At 41.9% G+C, this 24,643-nt stretch overlaps 1 protein-coding gene and 1 long non-coding RNA gene across 5 annotated transcripts; one reads left to right on the forward strand and one right to left on the reverse strand.

Annotated features, from left to right (window-relative positions):
* Positions 1–2,097: 2,097 nt before the first annotated feature.
* Positions 2,098–16,560, reverse strand: LOC120061377 (periphilin-1-like). Of its 4 annotated transcripts, none has more exons than XM_039011151.1 (7): positions 16,237–16,560; positions 15,561–15,644; positions 15,221–15,318; positions 14,854–15,077; positions 12,505–12,563; positions 8,350–8,481; positions 2,098–2,769 (listed from the first exon to the last, which is right to left on the reverse strand). In XM_039011151.1, the coding sequence occupies exons 2-7, from the start codon at positions 15,633–15,635 to the stop codon at positions 2,560–2,562; spliced, it is 798 nt and encodes a 265-aa protein (XP_038867079.1). In that variant the 5' UTR covers positions 15,636–15,644; positions 16,237–16,560; the 3' UTR covers positions 2,098–2,559. The 4 variants fall into 4 exon arrangements, with proteins under 4 accessions (XP_038867079.1, XP_038867078.1, XP_038867080.1 ...); XM_039011150.1 differs by having other exon boundaries at positions 16,077–16,560; XM_039011152.1 differs by lacking the exon at positions 16,237–16,560 and adding an exon at positions 16,077–16,102 and having other exon boundaries at positions 15,517–15,644.
* Positions 16,561–17,745: 1,185 nt separating this feature from the next.
* Positions 17,746–24,100, forward strand: LOC120061393. The gene is made up of 2 exons (XR_005478326.1): positions 17,746–18,060; positions 22,922–24,100. It is a non-coding gene; the product is annotated as an uncharacterized LOC120061393 (long non-coding RNA).
* Positions 24,101–24,643: the final 543 nt, after the last annotated feature.

The raw sequence follows: 24,643 nt of genomic DNA on the forward strand, positions 1-24,643 counted from the left end.
ATTTGATCAGGGTGATTTGTAGATCAGGGTGATATGTGCATTAGGGTGATTTGTAGATCAGGGTGATTTGTACATCAGGGTGATTTGTAGATCAGAGTGATTTGTGTAGAAGGGTGTTTTGTAGATCAGGGTGATTTGTAGATCAGGGTGTTTTGTAGATCAGGGTGATTTGTAGATCAGGGTGTTTTGTAGGTCAGGGGGATTTGTGTATTAGGGTGTTTTGTAGATCAGGGTGTTTTGTAGGTCAGGGTGATATGTGTATGAGGGTGTTTTGTAGATCAGGGTGATTTGTGTATAAGCGTGATTTGTAGATCAGGGTGATTTGTAGATCAGGGTGATTTGTGTATAAGGGTGTTTTGTAGGTCAGGGGGATTTGTGTATAAGGGTGATTTGTGTATCAGGGTGTTTTGTAGGTCAGGGGGATTTGTGTATAAGGGTGATTTGTAGATCAGGGTGTTTTGTAGGTCAGGGGGATTTGTGTATCAGGGTGTTTTGTAGATCAGGGTGTTTTGTAGGTCAGGGGGATTTGTGTATCAGGGTGTTTTGTAGATCAGGGTGTTTCGTAGGTCAGGGTGATATGTGTATGAGGGTGTTTTGTAGATCAGGGTGATTTGTGTATATGGGTGATTTGTAGATCAGGGTGATTTGTGTATAAGGGTGTTTTGTAGATCAGGGTAATTTGTGTATAAAGGTGATTTGTAGATCAGAGTGATTTGTGTAGAAGAGTGTTTTGTAGATCAGGGTGTTTTGTAGATCAGGGTGTTTTGTAGATCAGGGTGTTTTGTAGATCAGGGTGTTTTGTAGGTCAGGGTGTTTTGTAGATCAGGGTGTTTTGTAGATCAGGGTGTTTTGTAGATCAGGGTGTTTTGTAGGTCAGGGTGTTTTGTAGATCAGGGTGTTTTGTAGATCAGGGTGTTTTGTAGATCAGGGTGTTTTGTAGATCAGGGTGTTTTGTAGGTCAGGGGGATTTGTGTATCAGGGTGTTTTGTAGATCAGGGTGTTTCGTAGGTCAGGGTGATATGTGTATGAGGGTGTTTTGTAGATCAGGGTGATTTGTGTATATGGGTGATTTGTAGATCAGGGTGATTTGTGTATAAGGGTGTTTTGTAGATCAGGGTAATTTGTGTATAAAGGTGATTTGTAGATCAGAGTGATTTGTGTATATGGGTGATTTGTAGATCAGGGTGATTTGTAGATCAGGGTGTTTTGTAGGTCAGGGTGTTTTGTAGGTCAGGGTGTTTTGTAGATCAGGGTGTTTTGTAGATCAGGGTGTTTTGTAGATCAGGGTGTTTTGTAGGTCAGGGTGTTTTGTAGATCAGGGTGTTTTGTAGATCAGGGTGTTTTGTAGATCAGGGTGTTTTGTAGATCAGGGTGTTTTGTAGATCAGGGTGTTTTGTAGATCAGGGTGTTTTGTAGATCAGGGTGTTTTGTAGGTCAGGGTGTTTTGTAGGTCAGGGTGTTTTGTAGATCAGGGTGTTTTGTAGGTCAGAGTGATTTGTGTAGAAGAGTGTTTTGTAGATCAGGGTGTTTTGTAGATCAGGGTGTTTTGTAGATCAGGGTGTTTTGTAGATCAGGGTGATTTGTAGATCAGGGTGTTTTGTAGATCAGGGTGTTTTGTAGATCAGGGTGTTTTGTAGATCAGGGTGTTTTGTAGATCAGGGTGTTTTGTAGATCAGGGTGTTTTGTAGATCAGGGTGTTTTGTAGATCAGGGTGTTTTGTAGATCAGGGTGTTTTGTAGATCAGGGTGTTTTGTAGGTCAGGGTGTTTTGTAGATCAGGGTGTTTTGTAGATCAGGGTGATTTGTAGGTCAGGGTGTTTTGTAGGTCAGGGTGTTTTGTAGGTCAGGGTGTTTTGTAGATCAGGGTGTTTTGTAGGTCAGGGTGTTTTGTAGATCAGGGTGTTTTGTAGATCAGGGTGTTTTGTAGATCAGGGTGTTTTGCAGGTCAGGGTGATTTGCAGGTCAGGGTGATATGTGTATGGGAGTGTTTTATAGATCAGGGTGATTTGTAGATCAGGGAGATTTGTAGATCAGGGAGTGTAGGGAGCAGCAGCATGAGACATTACAAGATTGAATCAAACACAGAGAGACCTAATTTTCAAGAACAGATTTTAATGCACCGAGAATATCCAAAGGTTGTGTAAATAGAAACTTGCTCTGTATTGGAAGAAATCACCCTTGTATATCAACATAGTATATAAAAATATTATAGGTCATGTATTAATCATGTCATAAATACATTTTCAATAAAAAAGACAACATTTCAATATAATACCGGGCTTGGAATTCATGAACTACACTTTGGTAGGAAGCACAAGTGCAATAGCTCTATCTTACATCATCACATTGTCAAGAGCAATATTGAAAGTTGACAAACATAAATTATTGAGTTTCAGTAGAAGTCACAGAGCTTCCAGAAGGCTGAGCACCAGGAGTGACTTTGGCTTGACTGACCAAGGACAGACCAGCTCACGAGTTTACATACCCAATATTACATACCCAATCAGCATGTATACACCACAATCAGTGTTTTTGTAGACAAGCCAGCCACTTACACAGGTTAAGACAAAGGTGCGTGTGTGCGTATCACTGTGGATGGTTCCCTGGTGTCATACTCCTCAATGAACTCTTGCATGGCCTCTACACAGCGCAGGCCAATCTCCCTGAGGTTCTCCTGTAGAGATGACTGGATGGGCCGCTCCAGGGAGGGGTCTTTGGCTATCAGCATCTTCACCACCACACCAAACGTGTCACAGTCCTGACGGTACACCTGCATAACACACAGACAGTCAGCTTTTTCACCATCACATTAAAACTGTGCATCACAGTCCTAAAACACAAACCTGTACACGCATCTTTTAAACCACATTATCTTCTAAACCACATTAAGCTGTGTCACAATCCTAATTGTACACCAGCATGACAAACACAAACATATTTTCATGGCACATGGGAGTTTTCTTTGCATTGTGGCTCCTGTTCCAGTGAGGAGCATAGCACAGATTGGTCTAAAGATACCTCAGCTCACTCTAATACCAAAGGAATGCTGCAGATATGAGCCTTCAGACACAGGTGGAGTAAGGCAAACAAAAGATGAAGAGGGGGAGAAAGGGGGTAGAGAGAGAGAGACAGAGAGAGAGAGGTGAAGAGCGAGAAAGAGAGAGAGCAAGAGAGAGGGGAAGAGCGAGGGGGAGAAGCTGGGCTGAAGAGAGAGGAGAATCACAAGAGATAGAGGATGGAAAGAGAGCGGGTGTGAAGAGAGGATGAAAGAGATGATGGAAAGCAAGAGAGGAAAAGAGGATGGAAAGACAGGGATTGAGAGAGTTCTAGGAGAGATGCTTGGGGCGAGAGGTCTCGTCATGTGTATGTCATTACCACTGAGTGGATTAGCAGTCCAGGGCAGCAGCACACACACAGACAGCTGTTCACACGACAGTACACACCATGAAAGGGCACTGTGTGGATCTTTGAAGGATGGGTGTATCAGCTACCTGTTTTGAGACTACTCTCTCACAGAGCCTACCATCTCCAGTAACCATGGAGATGTGAAGAGCGAGAGATACCTTCTCATCAGTCGAGTGGATGGAGACAACACAGCACACCTCCCACTGGCAACGCTTCATGTGATGCTCTGTCACATTGACTGTGACGTATCTATTAAAGCACGTGTATCAAAAGCTATTCAAAGAAAACAGCACCGTGCGCATGTGATGACTCATTATGATTTATGATTAAAAGACCTGGACAAACAACCTGACAATAACAGAAGTTCCATCTGTGAGTGATTGCAGGTAAACTACCCAGGGATGTACAAGCAGATTATAACCTCACCGTGTATTGGCTCTAATCATGAATGATAACCTATTCAACTGATTCAGCTGCTACAATGAAGAAAAAATTATAATAAATTAGAGGTGTCTCTGGCGCAATGTTCCTCAATTAGTTTTGGCACTGCAGTTATCAAATCACCCTTTCCACAACTCCCCTCTTTCTTTCTCTCTCTCCTTTCCCTCCCTCTCTATTCCCCTCGCTCTCATAATCCTACCTCCTCGTCTCTGTTCTTTCCTTCTCTCTCTCCTTTCCCTCCCTCTCTATTCCCCTCGCTCTCATAATCCTACCTCCTTGTCTCTGTTCTTTCTCTCTCTCTCTCAAATTCAAATTGCTTTATTGGCATGAAATACAATTTGTAGATATTGCCAAAGTGGTATGGTGGTACAGCATTTCAGTAAATACAGTACAATGCAATGAAGATAGTGAAATACAGTTCATTTCAGTAGTAATAATAGTACATATATAATCATGTATACATGTACAACACTACTGCTGTTGTATTGTGTAACCTTCAGTCATACATGTAATTAAATAAAAACACGATTATAAAAAGAAACAACAGCTAATAAATAAACAAACATGAATGATGGTTACACTATGTATTACTTGTAAGTTATATACAATGTAAATACCTCAGGGAATTAATTGTTGAGAAATGTCCCTCAGGCTATGGCAATCATATACATATATGGCAGTAATATTTGTAGTTTCTCCCTCACCCAGAATAATTCCCAGCTTTATGTCGTTAGTAAATGCAGAGAAGTTAGGATTTGATTGAGATATTTCTTGAAAAAAAGATTCTTATTTGGGAGTATTTCTTACAGTTGAGGAAAAAGTGTATCTCTGTCTCTACCTCCCCTGTTGTGCAGTGACCACATAGATGCCCCACTTTGGGTAGCCATGTTTTTTTGTGTCTCCCCTTTTCTATAGCAAATTGGTGGTATTTGGTCAGGATCTGTCTCTGTTTTGTATTTCTGACAGAATAGAGACATTCTGACAATTTCTATTCTCTTTTGAGTGCCAAATAGTGATTTTGTTTTCTCTGTTTTTGTTACATTTTTCCAATTTGTCAAATAGTTTTAATTTCTGTAACAATTTGATAGATTTCCCTGTGTGTTTGGATAATAGGGTTGTTTAGTGTTTTTAATAGCTGACACAGGGGTCTCTTTTCAGTGTTAAACTCTTGGATATTCAGTGCTTTGAATTGTAAGGATGTTTTGGGGCTTAATTTGAAACGGTGCAAAAATTTGTGTCATTTTCTTTATATTTACAATTAAAAGGTAAACTTCTGAGTTCTACTCTGCATGCATTATTTGGTACTTCATTTTTGTTATTTTTGATAATTCTGTATTAAGATTTTTCTCCCCATGCTTGTAATCGTAAATACAGGTTAGACCCCAAACCTCACATCCATAAGTGCAATTGGTAAAATTACCCTACTCAATATTTTTGCACAAAAATGATATATACAGTTAAAGTCGGAAGTTTACATACACCTTAGCCAAATACATTTAAACTCAGTTTTTCACAATTCCTGACATTTAATCCTAGTAAAAATTCCCTGTCTTAGGTCAGTTAGGATCACCACTTTACTTTAAGAAAGTGAAATGTCAGAATAATAGTAGAGAGAATTATTTATTTCAGCTTTTATTTATTTCATCACATTCCCAGTGGGTCAGAAGTTTACATACACTCAATTAGTATTTGGTAGCATTGCCTTTAAATTGTTTAACTTGGGTCAAACATTTCGGGTAGACTTCCACAAGCATCCCACAATAAGTTGGGTGAATTTTGGCCCATTCCTCCTGACAGAGCTGGTATAACTGAGTCAGGTTTGTAGGCCTCCTTGCTCGCACACTCTTTTTCAGTTCTGCCCACAAATGTTCTATATGATTGAGGTCAGGGCAATGTGATGTTCACTCCAATGCCTTGACTTTGTTGTCCTTAAGCCATTTTGCCACAACTTTGGAAGTATGCTTGGGGTCAATGTCCATTTGGAAGACCCATTTGCGACCAAGCTTTAACTTCCTGACTGATGTCTTGAGATGTTGCTTCAATATATCCACACAATTTTCCTATCTCATGATGCCATCTATTTTGTGAAGTGCACCAGTCCCTCCTGCAGCAAAGCACCCCCACAACATGATGCTGCCACCCCCGTGCTTCACAGTGGGGATGGTGTTCTTCGGCTTGCAAGACTCCCCCTTTTTCCTCACAACATAACGATGTTCATTATGGCCAAACAGTCCTATTTCTTTTCCATCAGACCAGAAGACATTTCTCCAAAAAGTACAATCTTTGTCCCCATGTGCAGTTGCAAACCGTAGTCTGCCTTTTTTTATGGTGGTTTTGAAGCAGTGGCTTCCTTGCTGAGAGGCCTTTCAGGTTATGTCGATATAGGACTCGTTTTACTGTGGATACAGATACTTTTGTACCTGTTTCCTCCAGCATCTTCACACGGTCCTTTGCTGTTGTTCTGGGATTGATTTGCACTTTCCGCACCAAAGTACGTTAATCTCTAGGAGGCAGAACACGTCTCCTTCCTGAGCGGTATGACGGCTGCGTGGTCCCATGGTGTTTATACTCACGTACTATTGTTTGTACAGATGAACGTGGTAACTTCAGGCGTTTGAAAATTGCTCCCAAGGATGAACCAGACTTGTGGAGGTCTTCAATTTTTTTCCTGAGGGCTTGGCTGATTTCTTTTGATTTCCCATGATGTCAAGCAAAGAGGCACTGAGTTTGAAGGTATGCCTTGAAATACATCCACAGGTACACCTCAAATTGACTCAAATGGTGTCAATTAGCCTATGACATAATTTTCTGGAATTTTCCAAGCTGTTTAAAGGCACAGTCAACTTAGTGTATGTTGATAAACGTTAGTGTATGTTGATAAACGAAAGTTGATAAACTTGTAACCCCAATTTTGAGAAAATGGCCCTTGAATGTTTTGGTACACCTACTGGAGAGCTCTTCTTTATCTACACCCATTCAGCATCATTCACACCCTCTTAAGCCTCAGCCCCACCCATTCCTTTAAGGATTTACGTGAGGCCATGTGCTAAACAATGAGTACGGTAGTGTACAACCAAAGATTTCAAGACTAAAGGCTGGTTTATACTACTTCTATCGACATGTCTGTATACAGTTGTTGCAGCAACATCATGAGCATTTTTTTGTCGTCCGACATCAAAATTGTCGTTGTGAAAAAGTATAAACACAAAAATGACAGGCTGCATGACATCAGTTACTACCCTGCATGAATATACAGGTAGCTAAAGCTAATAGCTAGGTTCAATGTTAGCTACCTAGCTAACAATATGCTATAACTAGCAATGCAAATGGCTCTGAGACACAAATAACATTACTACAAAGATCAGACACGTAACATTAGCTGGCGAGCCAATTAGAAACGTATAATATCTGAAAATGTAGCTAGCTAGACTCTCTTACCCATATAAATGGATGTTTGCTTCTGTCACTGATGCCATGGTTGCCCTTAGTTTAAAGATGTAATCCAGACAGGTGTTTTATACAACAGCCTTCTGTGTTCAGACAGGAAAGCCTAAGTAAAGCCGAAACAAAAGATCTACATACTTTGCTTCTCCCGGGGATTCCACTGATTTCATAACTCGGTCCTCCAGAAAGCGGAGAGCCTTAGCAACATTTGCGCAGTTCTTTATGATATCTTTCAAAAAAGCCGCTTTAGAAAGGATCACCTACACATACTAAACTCATGTTATAGACAGAAGCGCGCTACATGGCAAGCGCAATCCGAACTCATCTCTTGGCATATCCAGCCCATCCATTATCACAGCTAGTGAGAAGGTTCCTGTTTTTATCCATGGCTAAACCAATTAGGCTCGTAATTTAACAATTTTATTTGTATTTACAGATGGCATATACGTTTGTTTTTAAGGCACATGAAAGTTCACGTTCCAGAAGAAATTTGTGCCAAAAGATGCATTTTGATAAAAATAAAAAAACGACATTCAAATGCCTTTCCTGTGAAGTAGTGACGTACGACATACATCTATTTTCCTGAAATGAGTCACAAATGTATCCATCTTAGTTGATTACAGCTGGATACAGTAGATGTTTTCACTTTGCTAGTTGTAGCTAGGCATTTCTTAATGTAAACAAAGCCCACCTTTCTTGTTTTGTCTGAATTGTTTTCTCTTGCTTGTGTAAGTTTAGGTACTTGTTTTCCTGTCTTTTGTTCTGTCCTTTGCAGTTTTTTATTGTCATTTTTGTTGGCTAACAGCAGGTAGCTAGTAGCTAGAAACTCTCTTAGCAACTCTCTTGCAACGTGTAAACAACTGTTCGCGTGTTAGTATCCAGTTGAGTTATCAGGATGAAAGTTGTTTTCTGATTAACTTTATTTTATTCTTCTGATGTTATATTCTTAGTCCTTCTTCCTTTATCTTTCACTCATTTGTTTTTCTCAAATCTACTCTTCCTCTAAATCATTTCAAACATGATATACAATACTAGATGTTAAGAGCTCACTGTACTATACCTGTTCTATTTCTTTCCTCTTCTGTTGGATGGTTCTGTTTCGTGCTGCGGCCCTGCTCACGGTGGAGGGGAGCTCTCTTTCCCTCTCTCTTTCTCCCTCTCTGCTGTGGGATCTCTCCTTCTTTTGAGCCACCTACATAGACACAGGGGAGAGAGAGTTACAAGCAGTTATAAGCAAAGCACTACTTATGAACAGTGAAATTGTTTCAAATCTAAAAATTCTGCATTCCTTCTGGTTCGACCTCTGGTTTTACAGTCTTCTGTGCAACTATAATAGACACATACCACTTCAAATCAAATTTTATTTGTCACACGCACCAAATACAACAGGTGTAGAACTTAGTGAAATGCTTACTTACAAGCCCTTAACCAACGATGCAGTTTTAAGATAAATACGTGTGAAGTAAAAAATAAGTAACAAATTAAGAAATAAAAGTAACAAATAATTAAAGAGCAGCAGTAACATAATAGTGAGGCTATATACAGGGGGTACCGGTACAGAGTCAATGTGCAGAGGCACCGGTTAGTCGAGGTAATATGTACATGTAGGTAGAGTTAAAGTGACTATGCATAGATAATAAACAGAGAATAGCAGCAGTGTAAAAGAGGGGAGGGGGCAATGCAAATAGTCTGGGTAGCCATTTTATTAGCTGTTCAGGAGTCTTATGGCTTGGGGGTAGAAGCTGTTGAGTAGCCTTTTGGACCTACACTTGGAGCTCCGTTACCACTTGCCGTGTGGTAGCAGAGAGAATAGTCTATGACTAGGGTGGCGGGAGTCTTTGACAATTTTTAGGGCCTTCCTCTGACACTGCCTGGTATAGAGGTCCTGGATGGCAGGAAGCTTGGTCCCAGTGATGTACTGGGTCGTACGCACTACCATCTGTAGTGCCATGCGGTCAGAGGCCGAGCAGTTGCCATACCAAGCAGTCATGCAACCAGTCAGGATGCTCCTGATGGTGCAGCTGTAGAACTTTGAGGATCTGAGGATCTTTTGATCCATGTCAAAAAAAACAGCCAGGTCTCTGACCTCCTCCCTATAGGCTTTCTTATTGTTGTCGGTGATCAGGCCTACCACTGTTGTGTCATCAGCAAACTTAATGATGGTGTTGGAGTCATGCCTGGCCATACAGTCATGAGTGAACAGGGAGTACAGGAGGGGACTGAGCACACACCCGAGGGGCACCCGTGTTGAGGATCAGCATGGCGGATGTGTTGTTACCTACCCTTACCACCTGGGGGCGGCCCTTCAGGAAGTCCATGTTCCCTTTGTATTCCTTAAGACCTTAGCACATTTGCCATTCAGAGCCCACCTGATTGTTGTTGAGTTCATCTTCTCAAGGTTAGCAGGCAGTTGGAATCATCAGCATGGTAAAACGGAAGGAGACAACCTTCTGCTTCACTCTGCTCCTTTCTCTCTAAGTCAGACCATCCAACTTTCAATTCCATTCTTTATGCTGCACCTGTGCTCTCTCTATCCTTCCAATTCCCATCATAGCCAGGAGCGCGGAGGACACACACACATATAAATAATCTTACCGAGCAGACTAGCCAAGATTATTCAAATGTTTGAGTTTTTATTTTTTTTATATCTTTGATTTGAAGGACCTTGAAAGACGCTGTATGTGTGTGTGTGTGTGTGTGTGTGTGTGTGTGTGTGTGTGTGTAATAAACATTTTGACAGCGAGCATAATGGGCAAAGAGATTCACTCAAGACTTAAATTCAATATAAGTACATTTGTTGCAGTGCATACCTCCCAGTGTGGTACATACCTCCCAGTGTGGTACATACCTCCCAGTGTGGTACATACCTCCCAGTGTGGTACATACCTCCCAGTGTGGTACATACCTCCCAGTGTGGTACATACCTCCCAGTGTGGTACATACCTCCCAGTGTGGTACATACCTCCCAGTGTGGTACATATCACTTCTGAGAAATTGAAGCAGCAGTCAAGCAAGGGGGGGATCATGGAATAATGGATTATATGTAATCAGTTACATATAAGGGACTACTCAGTTTGCTTCCGTTTATTTTTCAACGCGAAGCAATGAGCCCAATCAGGCCTCCATGACTAAATAAATTAGGCTAATTCGTCCTTAGTTTTGGGGATATGATCAGGTAAAATAATGGCTAATCTATACTGAACAAAAACATAAATGCAACATGCGACAATTTCAAAGACTTTACTGAGTTACAGTTCATATAAGGAAATCAGTCAATTGAAATAAATTCATTAGGCAGTAATCTATGGATGTCATGTCTGGGAATACAGATATGCATCTGTTGGTCATAGATACCTTAAAAAGGAAGGTAGGCGTGTGGATCAGAAAACCAGTTAGTATCTGGTGGGACCATCATTTGCCTCATGCAACGCTACACATCTCCTTCACATAGAGTAGATCGGGCTGTTGATTGTAGTCTGTGGAATGTTGTCCCACTCCTCTTCAATGGCTGTAAGAAGTTACTGGATATTGGCGGGAATTGGAACACGCTGTTGTACATGTCGATCTAGAGCATCCCAAACATGCTCAATGGGTGACATGTCTGTGAGAATGCAGGCCATGGAAGAACAGGGACATTTTCAGCTTCCAGGAATTGTGTACAGATCCTTGTGTCATGGGGGCGTGCATTATCATGCTGAAACGTGAGGTGACGGCAGCAGGTAAATGGTACAGCAATGGGCCTCAGGATCTCATCATGGTATCTCTGTGCATTCAAATTGCCATCAATAAAATACAATTGTGTTCGTTGTCCGTAGCTTATGCCTGACCATACCATAACCCAACCACCACAATAGGGCACTCTGTTCACAACACTGACATCAGCAAACCGCTCACCCACACGATGCCATACACATTGTCTGCGGTTGTGAGGCTGGTTGGAGGTACTGCCAAATTCTCTAAAACAATGTTGGAGGCAGTGTATGGTAGAGAAATTAACATTCAATTCTCTGGCAAGAGCTCTGGTGGGCATTCCTGCAGTCAGCATGCCAATTGCACGCTCCCCGAAAACTTGAGACATCTGTGGCATTGTGTTGTGTAACAAAGCTGCACATTTTAGAGTGGCCTTTTATTGTCCCCAGCACAAGGTGCACCTGTGTAATGATCATGCTGTTCAATCAGCTTCTTGATATGCCACACCTGTCAGGTGGATGGATTATCTTGGCAGAGAAGAAATGGGGATGCAAACACATTTCTGCACATAAGCTTTATGTGCACATAAAAGATCCCAGAAATGTTCTATTTCCGCTCATGAAACATAGGACCAACACTTTACATTTTGCGTTTATATTTTTGATCAGTGTACATTTCCAAGTCCTATTCTTGAGGATCAAGGAGTATTTAATTAATTGGAATGACTGGAAATGTACACAGTTTTTTTAATGTGAAGATATAGCCTAATCGTATTATTATCTGTAGTAGAAAGCAATGGGTTAGAAGAACCCTACATAACCAACCCATAAAGTAAAATGTAACATTCATGTATGGCGAACTATGTAAACTATAAGATTGAATTTTCCTGCTATTGATGTCGTTCAAATGGTAATTTTGTCTTCAAAATTGTAACGCCCAGGTTAGTGGCTGGCACAGCCACAAAGTCATAAAATCTGATTTTAAATATAGCCCTAACCTTAACTACACTGCTAACAATAATGCCTAACCATAACCTCAAAATTTACTATATTGTAAAAACTTATGAAAACAAAAATGTGCTTTTTGGTCTTCATTTAAGGTTAGGGTTAGGCATTAGGGTTAGCACTGTGCTTAAGGTTAGGTTTAAAATCAGATTTTATGACTTTATGGCTGTGACAGCCACGAACCCGCGCCTCTTAAGGGGAAAGTAATCAGATAACATTACAGAGTTTTGATAATCCAAAAGTTACATTGTGGATTACAATTTGACAGGTAAATGTAACGGATTACATTTAGAATGTAACCTACTCAAACCCTGCTGGATAAACTTTTTTTATTTTTTATTATGAAGGAGGCCTACCTCATGTAGTTTTGGAAGAGAGAGGGAATGATTTACAAGTTCAGTCACCACAATACACTAGCAGAGCATGACAACAAATACAGGATGTGTGCCCTCCCTACTTTAAACAGCACAGACTCCCCAGATCCCAAACGTGCTGAGAGGAGTGGTGGAATGTGGACTTACTGTGAACGACACAGGCTGCTTCTCCTCTCTGCTGGCGCCTGCAGAAGACCTGAGAGCACCTGCAACATCACACAGACAAACCACATCTTCAAACAATACAACACAAGCCCCCACTCAACATAACACACACCTATAGCTCAGAACTGATGGGGGATAACTTAGAGCTAAACTACAGCAGCTGACATCTGTGATGAACTCTAATATCCTTGATTGGCCCAGTTGATATCTCTCAATTAACTCTAATATCTGTGATTGATGCTGGGACTACTCAACCTACCCAGTGTCCTCAGGGCCAAACTAACATCCCATTAGTGCCTCTAGCTGCAGGTATAATTCAGGACTAAGCTTCCCCATCTCCATCTCTCTGGCTGCAATCTGCCATCAGCGGGAGAGTTATTGTCTACAGGCAGCACGCAGGGGCTAAAATTAATGTTTCGTTAAGCATTCTTTCAGCATTGGGTGTGATTTGCACAGTCTGCCTCGCAATGTTTGACTGCAGTGTGTGAGGCGATAGCTTTGTTATGGTTCATTACCTGTATTCAAAGCTGGCTGTCTGCCCGGTACCTCACTCCCTCTTTCTCCTTGTTTTCTTTAGCTATATCTCTCTCGTTTTCCATCTCTAACACACACTATAGAAATGAGTCACCATCATAGCAGATCTCTCAGGCACATAGAGCAACCTGTTCCTCACACACTCACCCACACCCACACACCTCCACAGTACTGCAGTCTGCGCAGAGACATAGCAGCTGACTAAAATAGGAGAAAAAACAACCACCACCACTACTACCACAGTTGAGAATAGCGATACAGCTAATTTAAACAAAAGCAAGGAGATGAAAGATGACATGATGGTTTCTATTGCAGATAACAAGACCTGGGTCGTCTTCAGGCAATGCAAAGTTATTCAAGAAAACACTTTCAAACATGATAGAGAATGGGGCTTAAGCATAAGAAGTAATTGATGACTTACAGGCACATCGATTGCGGTCTTACTAAACCACTTTTATTCTTCATGATACTAATGCTAATGTGATGAGGCGAACTTTGATGATCAGAAATATTTACAGTTCAGTACTTAAAGGGATACTTCGGGGTTTTGGCAATGAGGAAGTTAGATGTAGTTTCATGAGTCAATGCTAACTCGCATTAGAGCAATGACTGGAAGTCTATGTGTATCTACTACCATACTAGCAGATACCCATAGACTTCCAGTCAATGCGCTAACGCTAGTTGGCATTAGCTCTCAAAACTACCTCTAAATTCCTTCATACTGGACACAGAGAGATAAAAATGGTATCCACGAGTTCATCTGGCTCCTGGGAAGTAGATAAAGGGGCTCTTTGCCAAAACCCCAAAGTGTCCCTTTAAATATATGCCCAATAGAGTACTGTATAAAATAAATGATATTATAATTTGATGCTCAGCAGCTGTTATGTATTCTACATAAGAGGTGACATAAATACACTGGTGTTTAATGAAGGTTGGAATGATTGGCACTTTTTCAGTAGGATACTATTCTTTGCCATTTCATTGTATAGAATGATGACATAATACTGTCATTATAATATCTACCAATGCTGTGTGCAGACAGTATTATGCAACATTGTCAGGTTGTTGCTTGGTGACTATCAACCACCAGGAATACTGATGAGCAAAACACATTCCAAATGTAGCTAATATATTCACTGTCTGAGTTGACATGAACACTGTTTGCTCATACTGCACTCTAGTGTTCACACGAGGAAAGTGATATAGGTATTTCAGGTATAATTTTTTTGTTGTTGCCTGTACTAGGGCTGGCCGCTATGGGTAAAATATGATATTTTTTTTTACCAAATGTTGCGATTAGATTTTTTGTGCGATATAGATCAAAACATTTGGGTGAACTGTTGGAATCCTAGAAATAGGATGACATATTGAGAAGCTAAGTAGAAAGCAGCATCGTTCTTGTTTTGAACAATCGGCTGACTGCATTTGATCTAAGAGAACAGCATGCAAACTTATATTGATCTAACAGCGAGGAAGAGGAACTGCGCTGCTTGATTGACGGGGGCGGGCTTGGTGGGAAACAGCCACAAGAGAACAAAAAAAATAGAAAACTTTTTTTAAAAGGCCATTACGCGGCTGAGATGCGTTTCAAAATATTTATTGCGATATGAATATTTCACATGTCAATATTGACATTTCGATGTGAATCTGATTAATTGTGCAGCCCTAGCCCCTACTATGAACTCTGCCAAGAGATCTGGTTCATGTTGGCATAGATGGTAATACGCTTACCCTGTAGCCACAGGTTAATTAATTTGGTCAAAACTCCCATCAAACACAACATGAGCGTAAACCTACTGGTGTGTCCTTTAGGTGAGGACTTGGCGGGGGAGTTCCTGTCCATGTTCCTCTGGTCACTGTACTGGCTGTTGGGGCCTGATGGGTCTTGTGGTGGGCCTGGGGGCCCAGGGGGGCCGGACTGGTCTCTCCAGTGAAACCGTGGGCGGGGGGTAAAGGAGTGGTATCTCTGGAACCCAAAACTGAAGCGGGGCTTCCGGAATGAATGATCGTCCCTTATGAATCTGTACAGTAAAGAAAACAGTAGAAAATAAAAAGCGTGAATGAGTGAGAGTATTGTGAGTCGGTGAAGGTGTGGAAATGTTGAAATGACCAAGAACAAACCTTAGGCTACACAAGCCTGCTCTGAAATGTCCTCAGGTCTTACCGTGGTCTGTTGAATCTTCCTCCAAACCTCTGCCTAAACGAACCAGTTATTCTGTTTCTAGGCGGACTTCTCATTCTTCTCAAAGGTTGTTTCTCCTCCTGAAAATGTCACATAGTAAGCTAATTAGTGTTCATGATGATAAATTGTATCCACTGTGATCTCGCTGTAGCCTGGTTTCCAGATCTGTATGCAGCAAATGCCATAGAATGAATATGGCAGAAGAGTTGGCTAAAGCAAACAACTATAAATCTGCGACTGGGACCATGCTGAACCTGGCATTACACAAAATGACTCACATGTAACTTCAGTTAAATTGATTGAGTGATTATATAACTGATACCGCAGTGACATGTTTGATATGTCCCTCGCGTGGCCTCTTGTCACGTGACTCTTCATTGCATTCTCTGTGTGGCATGGTGGAGCTCTGGAAAGTGAAAGTTGAATCATACTTCAGACTTTAGTGTTTTAATGGAGGTGTAACTCATGCATTTTTGTCTGGATTGGGACTGCTAGTACAAAGAGAATGTTCAATGTTTGATTGTGCTATGATGACCAATTATTTAGAAATATGTCTTGTAACAATAGTTTTAGCCGAGCCACAACTATGCCTGTTTGTTTCAGTTGTAAACAACACAGTGCATTGGTTGGACACTTCCTTCACAATGAAACAATCAGGAAGTGGATTTGAGTAGGAGATTACATAATTACATGATCAGGGTGCACTTCTTTGGTAAAACACTTAGTTGACAAAATAAGCTAGCTGACAGCTTAACGGATGTTTTTCCTTCAATGAGACAAACCAGAGTAGGAATGATCACACAGGTCAGTCGGTCTTAAGAATAGCGGGTATATTTACCTTGCCCTGCGTTGTCTCGTATGGCCGTGTATCCATTTATTTTATTTAGAAGTTCCAGTGAAATGGTTGTTTTCATTCAGTCGTTACCAGCAACACACGTCTGATCAGGTGTGGGCTTGTTGTGTTGCTCTGTCAGGTTCGTTTCATTATCACCACCTACCTTATGTATTTCGTGACAGCGTCATTTTACTTTCGATTCCTATGCGAACAATGCAGAAAGCGGTCCGTCCGGGGCATTCAACTTCTTGTTGTAAAAGTCTATGTATGAAAACTTTCAAGAAAGACAGCACACAAAGGCCTATGTACAAATGAGCCTGTCCTATCAACAGGTTTCATTAAAAACTAATTTGAAAAAAACAATAAACAAATGAATGCCCATAAAGGTTTGTACCAGCCATATTGTGCTACCTGGCGTTGTCACTTGTGACTTGCGTTGCCGTCAAACCTGCCTGCGACTTGTGAGGTTTCCGGTGTTGTGGCGAAAATCTCCCCCCTGACAGAATCCCTCCCTTCGCGTGAACGCGCACGCACTCAATTCTTCATTGCTGCGACTTGCTTGCTAGTAGAGATTTCTGATCACGTTAGACTACATTTTATTTTATATGTCGGTTTGATCGCAGGGGAGGCACTAGTAATGTCTGCAGTTTTCGGTTTGGCTATTTGTGTATTAGTCTATAAATAAATATCTTTGACAAAATTCGTCATCGCTCCCATGTCTTATTCGACTAGTAGTTTTTCTGAAATGTTTATTGCTTGCCTAAATGTTTTTCTCTATGTTTCATGTAACACACATATTAATTATTAATTTTGGTTGCCTATCCTGACGTGAAGTTTGTTCTATAGAAAGTATTTGACTGATGTGTGCCAAAATCCCCCCCCCCCCCCTTCTATCTTGGGACTGCAAGGCCTGGCACACTTTGGAATCCTTTTGGTAGCTCATGTTGACCAGTAGTGTGTGCCACAGAAAGTATTTGACACTAGCCACAAAAATAAGGAAATTATAAGGGGGGTGGGGGAATTCGGGCAAGGCCATTTTCTTGCCTGGCGAAATTCTCTCCCCCCCTCTAATTTCTTTAATACCTTAGTACTTTCTATAGAACAAACTTCACTTCAGGATAGGCAACCGAAATTAATAATGAATGTATGTGTGTTATATTAAACATAGAGGAGGGAGTAAAATGTAGGCAAGCAATAAACATTTCAGAACAACTACTAGATGAATAGGACATGGGAAAACTGCAGACATTACGGTCTCCCCCACGATCAAACCGACAAAAAAAATATGAAACGCATCCTAACGTGATCAGAAATCTCAACTAGCAAGCAAGTCGCAGCAATGAAGATTTGAGTGCGTGCGCGTTCAAGCGAAGGGGGGAATTCTGTCGGGGGAGATTTTCGGCACAATGCCTGGAAACGCGGTCATCACTAGTTACAACATTCACAAAGTCATAAACCCTGTCTATTTCAAGTTATCTTCTTAAAGTCTGATTTTAAACCTAATCTCAACCCTAACATTAACCACACTGCTATACTTATGCCTAACCTTAAACTTAAATTAAGAACCCCAAAAAATAAATCATGAATTTTGACGACATCGTCAATTATGACTTTGTGGGTGTGGTAACTAGTGGAAACCGGCAAACACTGTTTAATGATGGGCACAAAATGGCGTTATTTGATTTCCCACTCGTCTTCTGGGCAAGACACGCCTCCGCTGAAGTGTTGCGATTGGCTGCTGGTCGTTAGGTTCGAGTCTTGTAAGCGGTTTTGACTACGGTGCCGAGAAATTGCAAAAAAGTTACATCGAGCGCTTTGTTTTGACTAAGATGCAACGAAATAAACCGAGAAATTGCAAAAAAGTTACCTCGAGCGCTTTGTTTTGACCAAGGTGCAGCGAAATAAAAGAGCAAAAATACGACAGTTACGCCAGATTGTTTCCCGGGCAGCTGTTGAAGATGGTGAACTCAGATAGGATCAAGAAAAGGTAATAATTGATGATGTATCCTCTGATATACAGTACCAGTCAAATGTTTGGACACACCTACTCATTCAAGAGTTTTTCTTTATTTTGACTATTTCCTACATTGTAGAATAATAGTGAAGACATCAACACAATGAAATAACACATATGGAATCGTGTAGTAACCAAAAAAGTGTTAAACAAATCAAAATATATTTGAGATTCTTCAAAGTAGCCACCCTTTGCATTGATGACAGCTTTGCACACTTGGCATTCTCTCAACCAGCTTTGAGGTAGTCACCTGGAATGTATTTCAATTAACAGGTGTGCCTTGGTTTAGAGTTAATTTGTGGAATTGCTTTCCTTCTTAATGTGTTTGAGCCAATCAGTTGTGTTGTGACAAGGTAGGGGTGGTATACAGAAGATAGCCCTATTTGGTAAAAGACCAAGTCCATATCCAAGTCCCCTTCTACTGCCGGTACGGGGCACGGAACCCCGCCAATCCTCTACGACTGGAATACCTACATAATCTGCCCAAGGATTCCAACAGGCCCCTCAGGCGCGACGCCCGCTGAAGGCCCATTCTGCTAACCTGCTAGGCCTGCTAGTTACCTAGAGATACTTGGAACCCTACTAATTCCACGACTGGTCTATCGACGTCACTGCACGAAGAGGCAAAAACAGACTTACCCCCATCGCGACGTCCCCCAAAGGCTAACTTGCTAGCCCCGGTTTGCTAACTGCTAGCTTGCCTGCCCCGGTTTGCTAACTGCTAGCTTGCCTGCCCCGGTTTGCTAACTGCTAGCTTGCCTGCACCGGTCTGCTAACTGCTAGCCCCTGCTAACTGCTTGCTTGCTAACCCGGTCTGCTAACTGCTAGCTTGTTAGCATCGGCCTGCTAACTGTCTGAATCGTCGTGTCCCCAGTCAGCCCAACCACTCACTGGACCCACATGTTCACTTGGCTATGCATGCCTCTCTCCAATATCAATATGCCTTGTCCATTACTGTCCTGGTTAGTGATTACTGTCTTATTTCACTGTAGAGCCTCTAGCCCTGCTCAATATGCCTTAACCAACCATGTTGTTCCACCTCCTACATATGCGATGCCATCACCTGGTTTAAACGTCTCTAGGGACTATATCTCTCTCATCATTACTCAATGCCTAGGTTTACCTCCAATGTACTCACATCCTACCTTACCTTTGTCTGTACACTATGTCTTGAATCTATGCTATCGTGCCCAGAAACCTGCTCCTTTTACTCTCTGTTCCGAACGTGCTAGACAGCCAGTTCGTATAGCATTTAGCCGTACCCTTATCCTACTTCCCCTCTGTTCCTCTGATGTAGAGGTTAATCCAGGTCCTGCAGTGCCCTAGCTCCACTCCCACTCCCCAGGTACTCTCATTTGTTGACTTCTGTAACCGTAAAAGCCTTGGTTTCATGCATGTTAACTTTGGAAGCCAACTCCCTAAGTTTGTTTTACTCACTGCTTTAACACACTCTGCCAACCCGGATGTCTTAGCCGTGTCTGACTCCTGGCTTAGGAAAACCACCAAAAACCCTGAAATCTCCATCGCTAACTATAACATTTTCCGCCAAGATAGAACTGCCAAAGGGGGCGGTGTTGCAATCTACTGCAAAGATAGCCTGCAGAGTTCTGTATTACTATCCAAGTCTGTACCCAAACAATTCAAGCTTCTACTAAAAATGCACCTTTCCAGAAACAAGTCTCTCACTGTTGCCGCTTGCTATAGACCTCCCTCTGCCCCCAGCTGTGCCCTCGATACCATATGTGAATAGATGGGGGGCAATCAATCTTTTGAGCTCGTTCTACTAGGCGACCTAAACTGGGACATGCTTAACACCCCGGCCATCCTACAATCCAAGCTTGATGCCCTCAATCTCACACAAATGATCAATTAACCTACCAGGTACAACTCCAAATCCGTAAACACGGGCACCCTCATAGATGTCATCCTAACTAACTCGCCCTCCAAATACACCTCTGCTGTTTTTAATCAAGATCTCAGCGATCACTGCCTTATTGCCTGCATCCGTAATGGGTCTGCGACCAAACGACCACCCTCATCACTGTCAAACACTCCCTAAAACACTTCTGCGGACAGGCCTTTCTAATCGACCTGGCCGGGATATCCTGGAATGACATAGACCTCATCCCGTCAGTAGATGAGGCCTGGCTATTCTTTAAAAGTACCTTCCTCACCATCTTAAATAAGCATGCCCCATTAAAAAAAATGGAACTAGGAATAGATCAAGTCCTTAGTTCACTCCAGACCTGTCTGCCCTTGACCAGCACAAAAACATCCTGTGGCATTCTGCATTAGCATCGAATAGCCCCCGTGATATGCAACTTTTCAGGGAAGTTAGGAACAAATATACACAGGCAGTTAGGAAAGCTTAGGCTAGCTTTTTCAAACAGAAATTTGCATCCTGTAGTACTAACTCAAAAAAGGTTTGGGACACTGTAAAGTCCATGGAGAATAAGAGCACCTCCTCCCAGCTGCCCACTGCTCTGAGGCTAGGAAACACTGTCACCACTGATAAATCCACTATAATTGAGAATTTCAATAAGCATTTCTCTACGGCTGGCCATGCTTTCCACCTGGCTACCCCTACCCCGGTCAACTGCCCGGCACCCTCCACAGCAACCCGCCAAAGCCCCCACCATTTCTCCTTCACCCAAATCCAGATAGCTGATGTTCTGAAATCTGGACCCCTACAAATCAGCCAGGCTAGACAATCTGGACCCACTCTTTCTAAAATTATCTGCTGAAATTGTTGCAACCCTTATTACTAGCCTGTTCAAACTCTCTTTCGTATCGTCTGAGATTCCCAAAGATTGGAAAGCTGCCGCGGTCATCCCCCTCTTCGAAAGGGGTGACACTCTAGACCAAAACTGCTACAGACCTATATCTATCCTACCCTGTCTTTCTAAGGTCTTCGAAAGCCAAGTTAACAGATTACAGACCATTTCGAATCCCACCGTACCTTCTCCGCTATGCAATCTGGTTTCAGAGCTGGTCATGGGTGCACCTCAGCCACGCTCAAGGTCCTAAACGACATCATAACCACCATCGATAAGAGACATTACTGTGCAGCCGTATTCATCGACCTGGCCAAGGCTTTCGACTCTGTCAATCCCCACATTCTTATTGGCAGACTCGACAGCCTTGGTTTCTCAAATGATTGCCTCGCCTGGTTTACCAACTACTTCACTGATAGAGTTCAGTGTGTCAAATCGGAGGGCCTGTTGTACGGACCTCTGGCAGTCTCTATGGGGGTGCCACAGGGTTCAATCCTTGGGCCGACTCTCTTCTCTGTATACATCAATGATGTTGCTCTTGCTGCTGGTGATTCTCTGATACACCTCTACGCAGTCGACACCATTCTGTATACTTCTGGCCCCTCTTTGGACACCTTGTTAACTAACCTCCAGACGAGCTTCAATGCCATACTTTCCGTGGCCTCCAACTGCTCTTAAACACAAGTAAAACTAAATGCATGCTATTCAATCGATCACTGCCCGCACCTGCTCGCCCGTCCAGCATCACTACTCTGGACGGCTCTGACTTAGAATACGTGGACAACTACAAATACCTAGGTGTCTGGTTAGACTGTAAACTCTCCTTCCAGACTCACATTAAGCATCTCGAATCCAAAATTAAATCTAGAATCGGCTTCCTATATCGCAACAAAGCATCCTTCACTCATGCTGCCAAACATACCCTCGTAAAACTGACCATCCTACCGATCCTTGACTTCGGTGATGTCATCTATAAAATAGCCTCCAACACTCTACTCAACAAACTGGATGCAGTTTATCACAGTGCCATCTGTTTTGTCACCAAATCCCCATACACTACCCACCATTGCGACCTGTATGCTCTCGTTGGTTGGCCCTCGCTTCATACTCGTCGCCAAACCCACTGGCTACAGGTTATCTACAAATCTCTGCTAGGTAAAGCCCCGCCTTATCTCAGCTCACTGGTCACCATAGCAGCACCCACTCGTAGCACGCGCTCCAGCAGGTATATCTCACTGGTCACTCCCAAAGCCAATTCCTCCTTTGGTCGTCTTTCCTTCCAGTTCTCTGCTGCCAATGACTGGAATGAACTGCAAAAATCTCTGAAGCTGGAAACACTTATCTCCCTCACTAGCTTTAAGCACCAGCTGTCAGAGCAGCTCACAGATTACTGCACCTGTACATAGCCCATCTATAATTTAGCCCAAGCAACTACCTCTTCCCCTACTGTATTTATTTATTTATTTTGCTCCTTTGCACCCCATTATTTCTATTTCTACTTTGCACATTCTTCCACTGCAAATCTACCATTCCAGTGTTTTACTTGCTATATTGTATTAGCCTACCTGGTTAAATAAAGGTGAAATAAAATAAAAAATATTATGGCAAGAACAGCTCAAATAAGCAAAGAGAAACGTCAGTCCATCATTACTTTAAGGCATGAAGCACAGTCAATCTGGAACATTTCAAGAACTTTAAAAGTTTCTTCATGTGCAGTCGCAAAAACCATCAAGCGCTATGATGAAACTGGCTCTCATGAGGACTGCCACAGGAAAGGTTGTACTACTGTTTTTTTTTACTCATTGGACCACACGTGCACAGTACTTCAGTTTAGCATATGCCTTATGGGTTACAAAGGTTGTTTGAATGCATATACAATTAATTTCATTTTGGTTCATTTTCTGACAGGGGTTTGGGCATTATCTTGGTATGTGTATATATTATTTTTTGTTTGTTTAAGTAATTAGAATAATAATGAATGTACATTCATTGTGTAATGTACATTCATTTTATACATGCATACATTAATTTTATACATATACATGTGTTCAACTTTGCAGGTAACAACACTTCAAGAACGACCTGGAAAAGCTCTACTACCGCAGAGAATATTGTGCCCTGTGCTACTGAAAAACCATGCCAGTGAGAGGAAACGGCACTGACAACTTTGCAGAATCGGCCAAGAGGATCTTAAAGGATAAAATTCTGCCTGGAACAAATGCTTATAACGTCCCCCAGCTCTTCGACTTCTTGACCACTCGTCTGTCAGCTTACTATGAAGCCAAAGCGGCTTAGACATGCGTGCATACATTTTGTGTATGGGTGGTCTATTCACAGATCAATGACATGCACTTTGAAGTGAAGCGCTCGTCCTCACCTGGCCAGATCTACATAGTGGACATGTATATGGAGATGTGCAATTGTCCAGTGGGATGAAAAGGTGATCCATGCCAGCACCAGACTGCCATTATCATCCATCACCAGTGCCAGAGCAGCAACTTCTTGCCACTAACATCTGAAATGAGAGCAAAATGTTGCATATAGGCACAAATTAAAATATGTTGTAAATCAAAACGTTTTTTTTTTTAATCAGTTGAGATTTATTGTGTAAGACATCCCTTCAAAACTGTAATGTATGTTTGGCCGACGTGGCAGGGTGAACTGCGCTAAGAGATCCAGTGCCATCCAGTGAGCCTCCAGACATACAGGGCCTCAAATCTCAGCACAACCAAACATCGGTCGCACGCAGGAAGGACAGGTTGGGTGGACGAAGACATCCGGGCTGCAGGACGAACCACAAAAACATCAGGGCCTGACCTGTTGAGATTACATACACCTTTTTACTGTAATAGTTGTTCAGGAGTTGTCTGTATTGTCAAACTTGTTTTCCCAAGGTGAAAGACAACCCCGACTCCACAGAAAAGACCCATTGCAACTGACCAATGCTACACGTCTACCAGAAGCTCACAGAATGGTTTATTTAGGGACAGAACTGAGATAGCCAGGGATTCCAGACCCTGGTGAAAGCAGAGTTTGTGTAAATATTTCACTTCACAGCCTCTTAAGTATTTATTTTATTATTAATGTAACATTGTACAGTTGATTGATCCAAATAATGAATGTACAGTATGTATTTAATTATTATTGTGTGATTAAACAGTAGATTGATTCAATTACTATTTTGAATGTCAATGTTTTGTCAGTTTGATGGAATAAAATATTTATATTTACATTCTAAATCTGTTTGTTTCATGAGTGCCATTGATCTTTAATATAAATGGCTATGGTGTGCTTATAAGACGCAGACATTGAGTCTGTCGGTGGTGATAAAAATAAATTAGTCTGCCTGTCCCCTCAGTTCATTAGTAGTCTGTCTCTACTAGCTAGCAAGCTATCACGGTGTGCGTGGAACCCTGCCTGGTGCGCCCTTCAGCTGGCAAATCAGGAGGATTCTTGAGACTAAGGACCTTAATAAGCCAATCGCAGCACTTCAGTGGGGCGTGTCTTGCCCAGAATATGAGTGGGAAATCACATCACAGGATGGCGTGGTGAAATCACATTTTGATGTTACCCACTTGTTTTATAGTGGTGCACCCCAGATAAGCCACAAATCAGACGAATGGAAAAAAACAAGTACTCAAAATGAAAACAAACCAAAGCTTGTTTCAAACTTTATTTTTTTCATCAATGAATGCATGTCAGTTTTAGCAGCAGCCATTGGCGAAACCTGTGATTTAAAATACAGTAAGTTACATAGTGTAGAAATCATTAGGAACACCTTC

The sequence above is a fragment of the Salvelinus namaycush genome, chromosome 16 (genome assembly GCF_016432855.1).
Source record: "Salvelinus namaycush isolate Seneca chromosome 16, SaNama_1.0, whole genome shotgun sequence".
In the NCBI taxonomy this organism is placed as follows: Eukaryota; Metazoa; Chordata; class Actinopteri; order Salmoniformes; family Salmonidae; genus Salvelinus; species Salvelinus namaycush.

Coding starts and splice junctions, on each gene's coding strand:
- LOC120061377 (XM_039011150.1), bottom strand. CDS start 16,112: ATGGATACACGGCCATACGAGACAACGCAGGGCAAG. Junction 15,319..15,560: donor ATATCAAACATGTCACTGCG/GTATCAGTTATA, acceptor TGACATTTTCAG/GAGGAGAAACAACCTTTGAG. Junction 2,770..8,349: donor AGAGGAAAGAAATAGAACAG/GTATAGTACAGT, acceptor TGTGTTATGCAG/GTGTACCGTCAGGACTGTGA.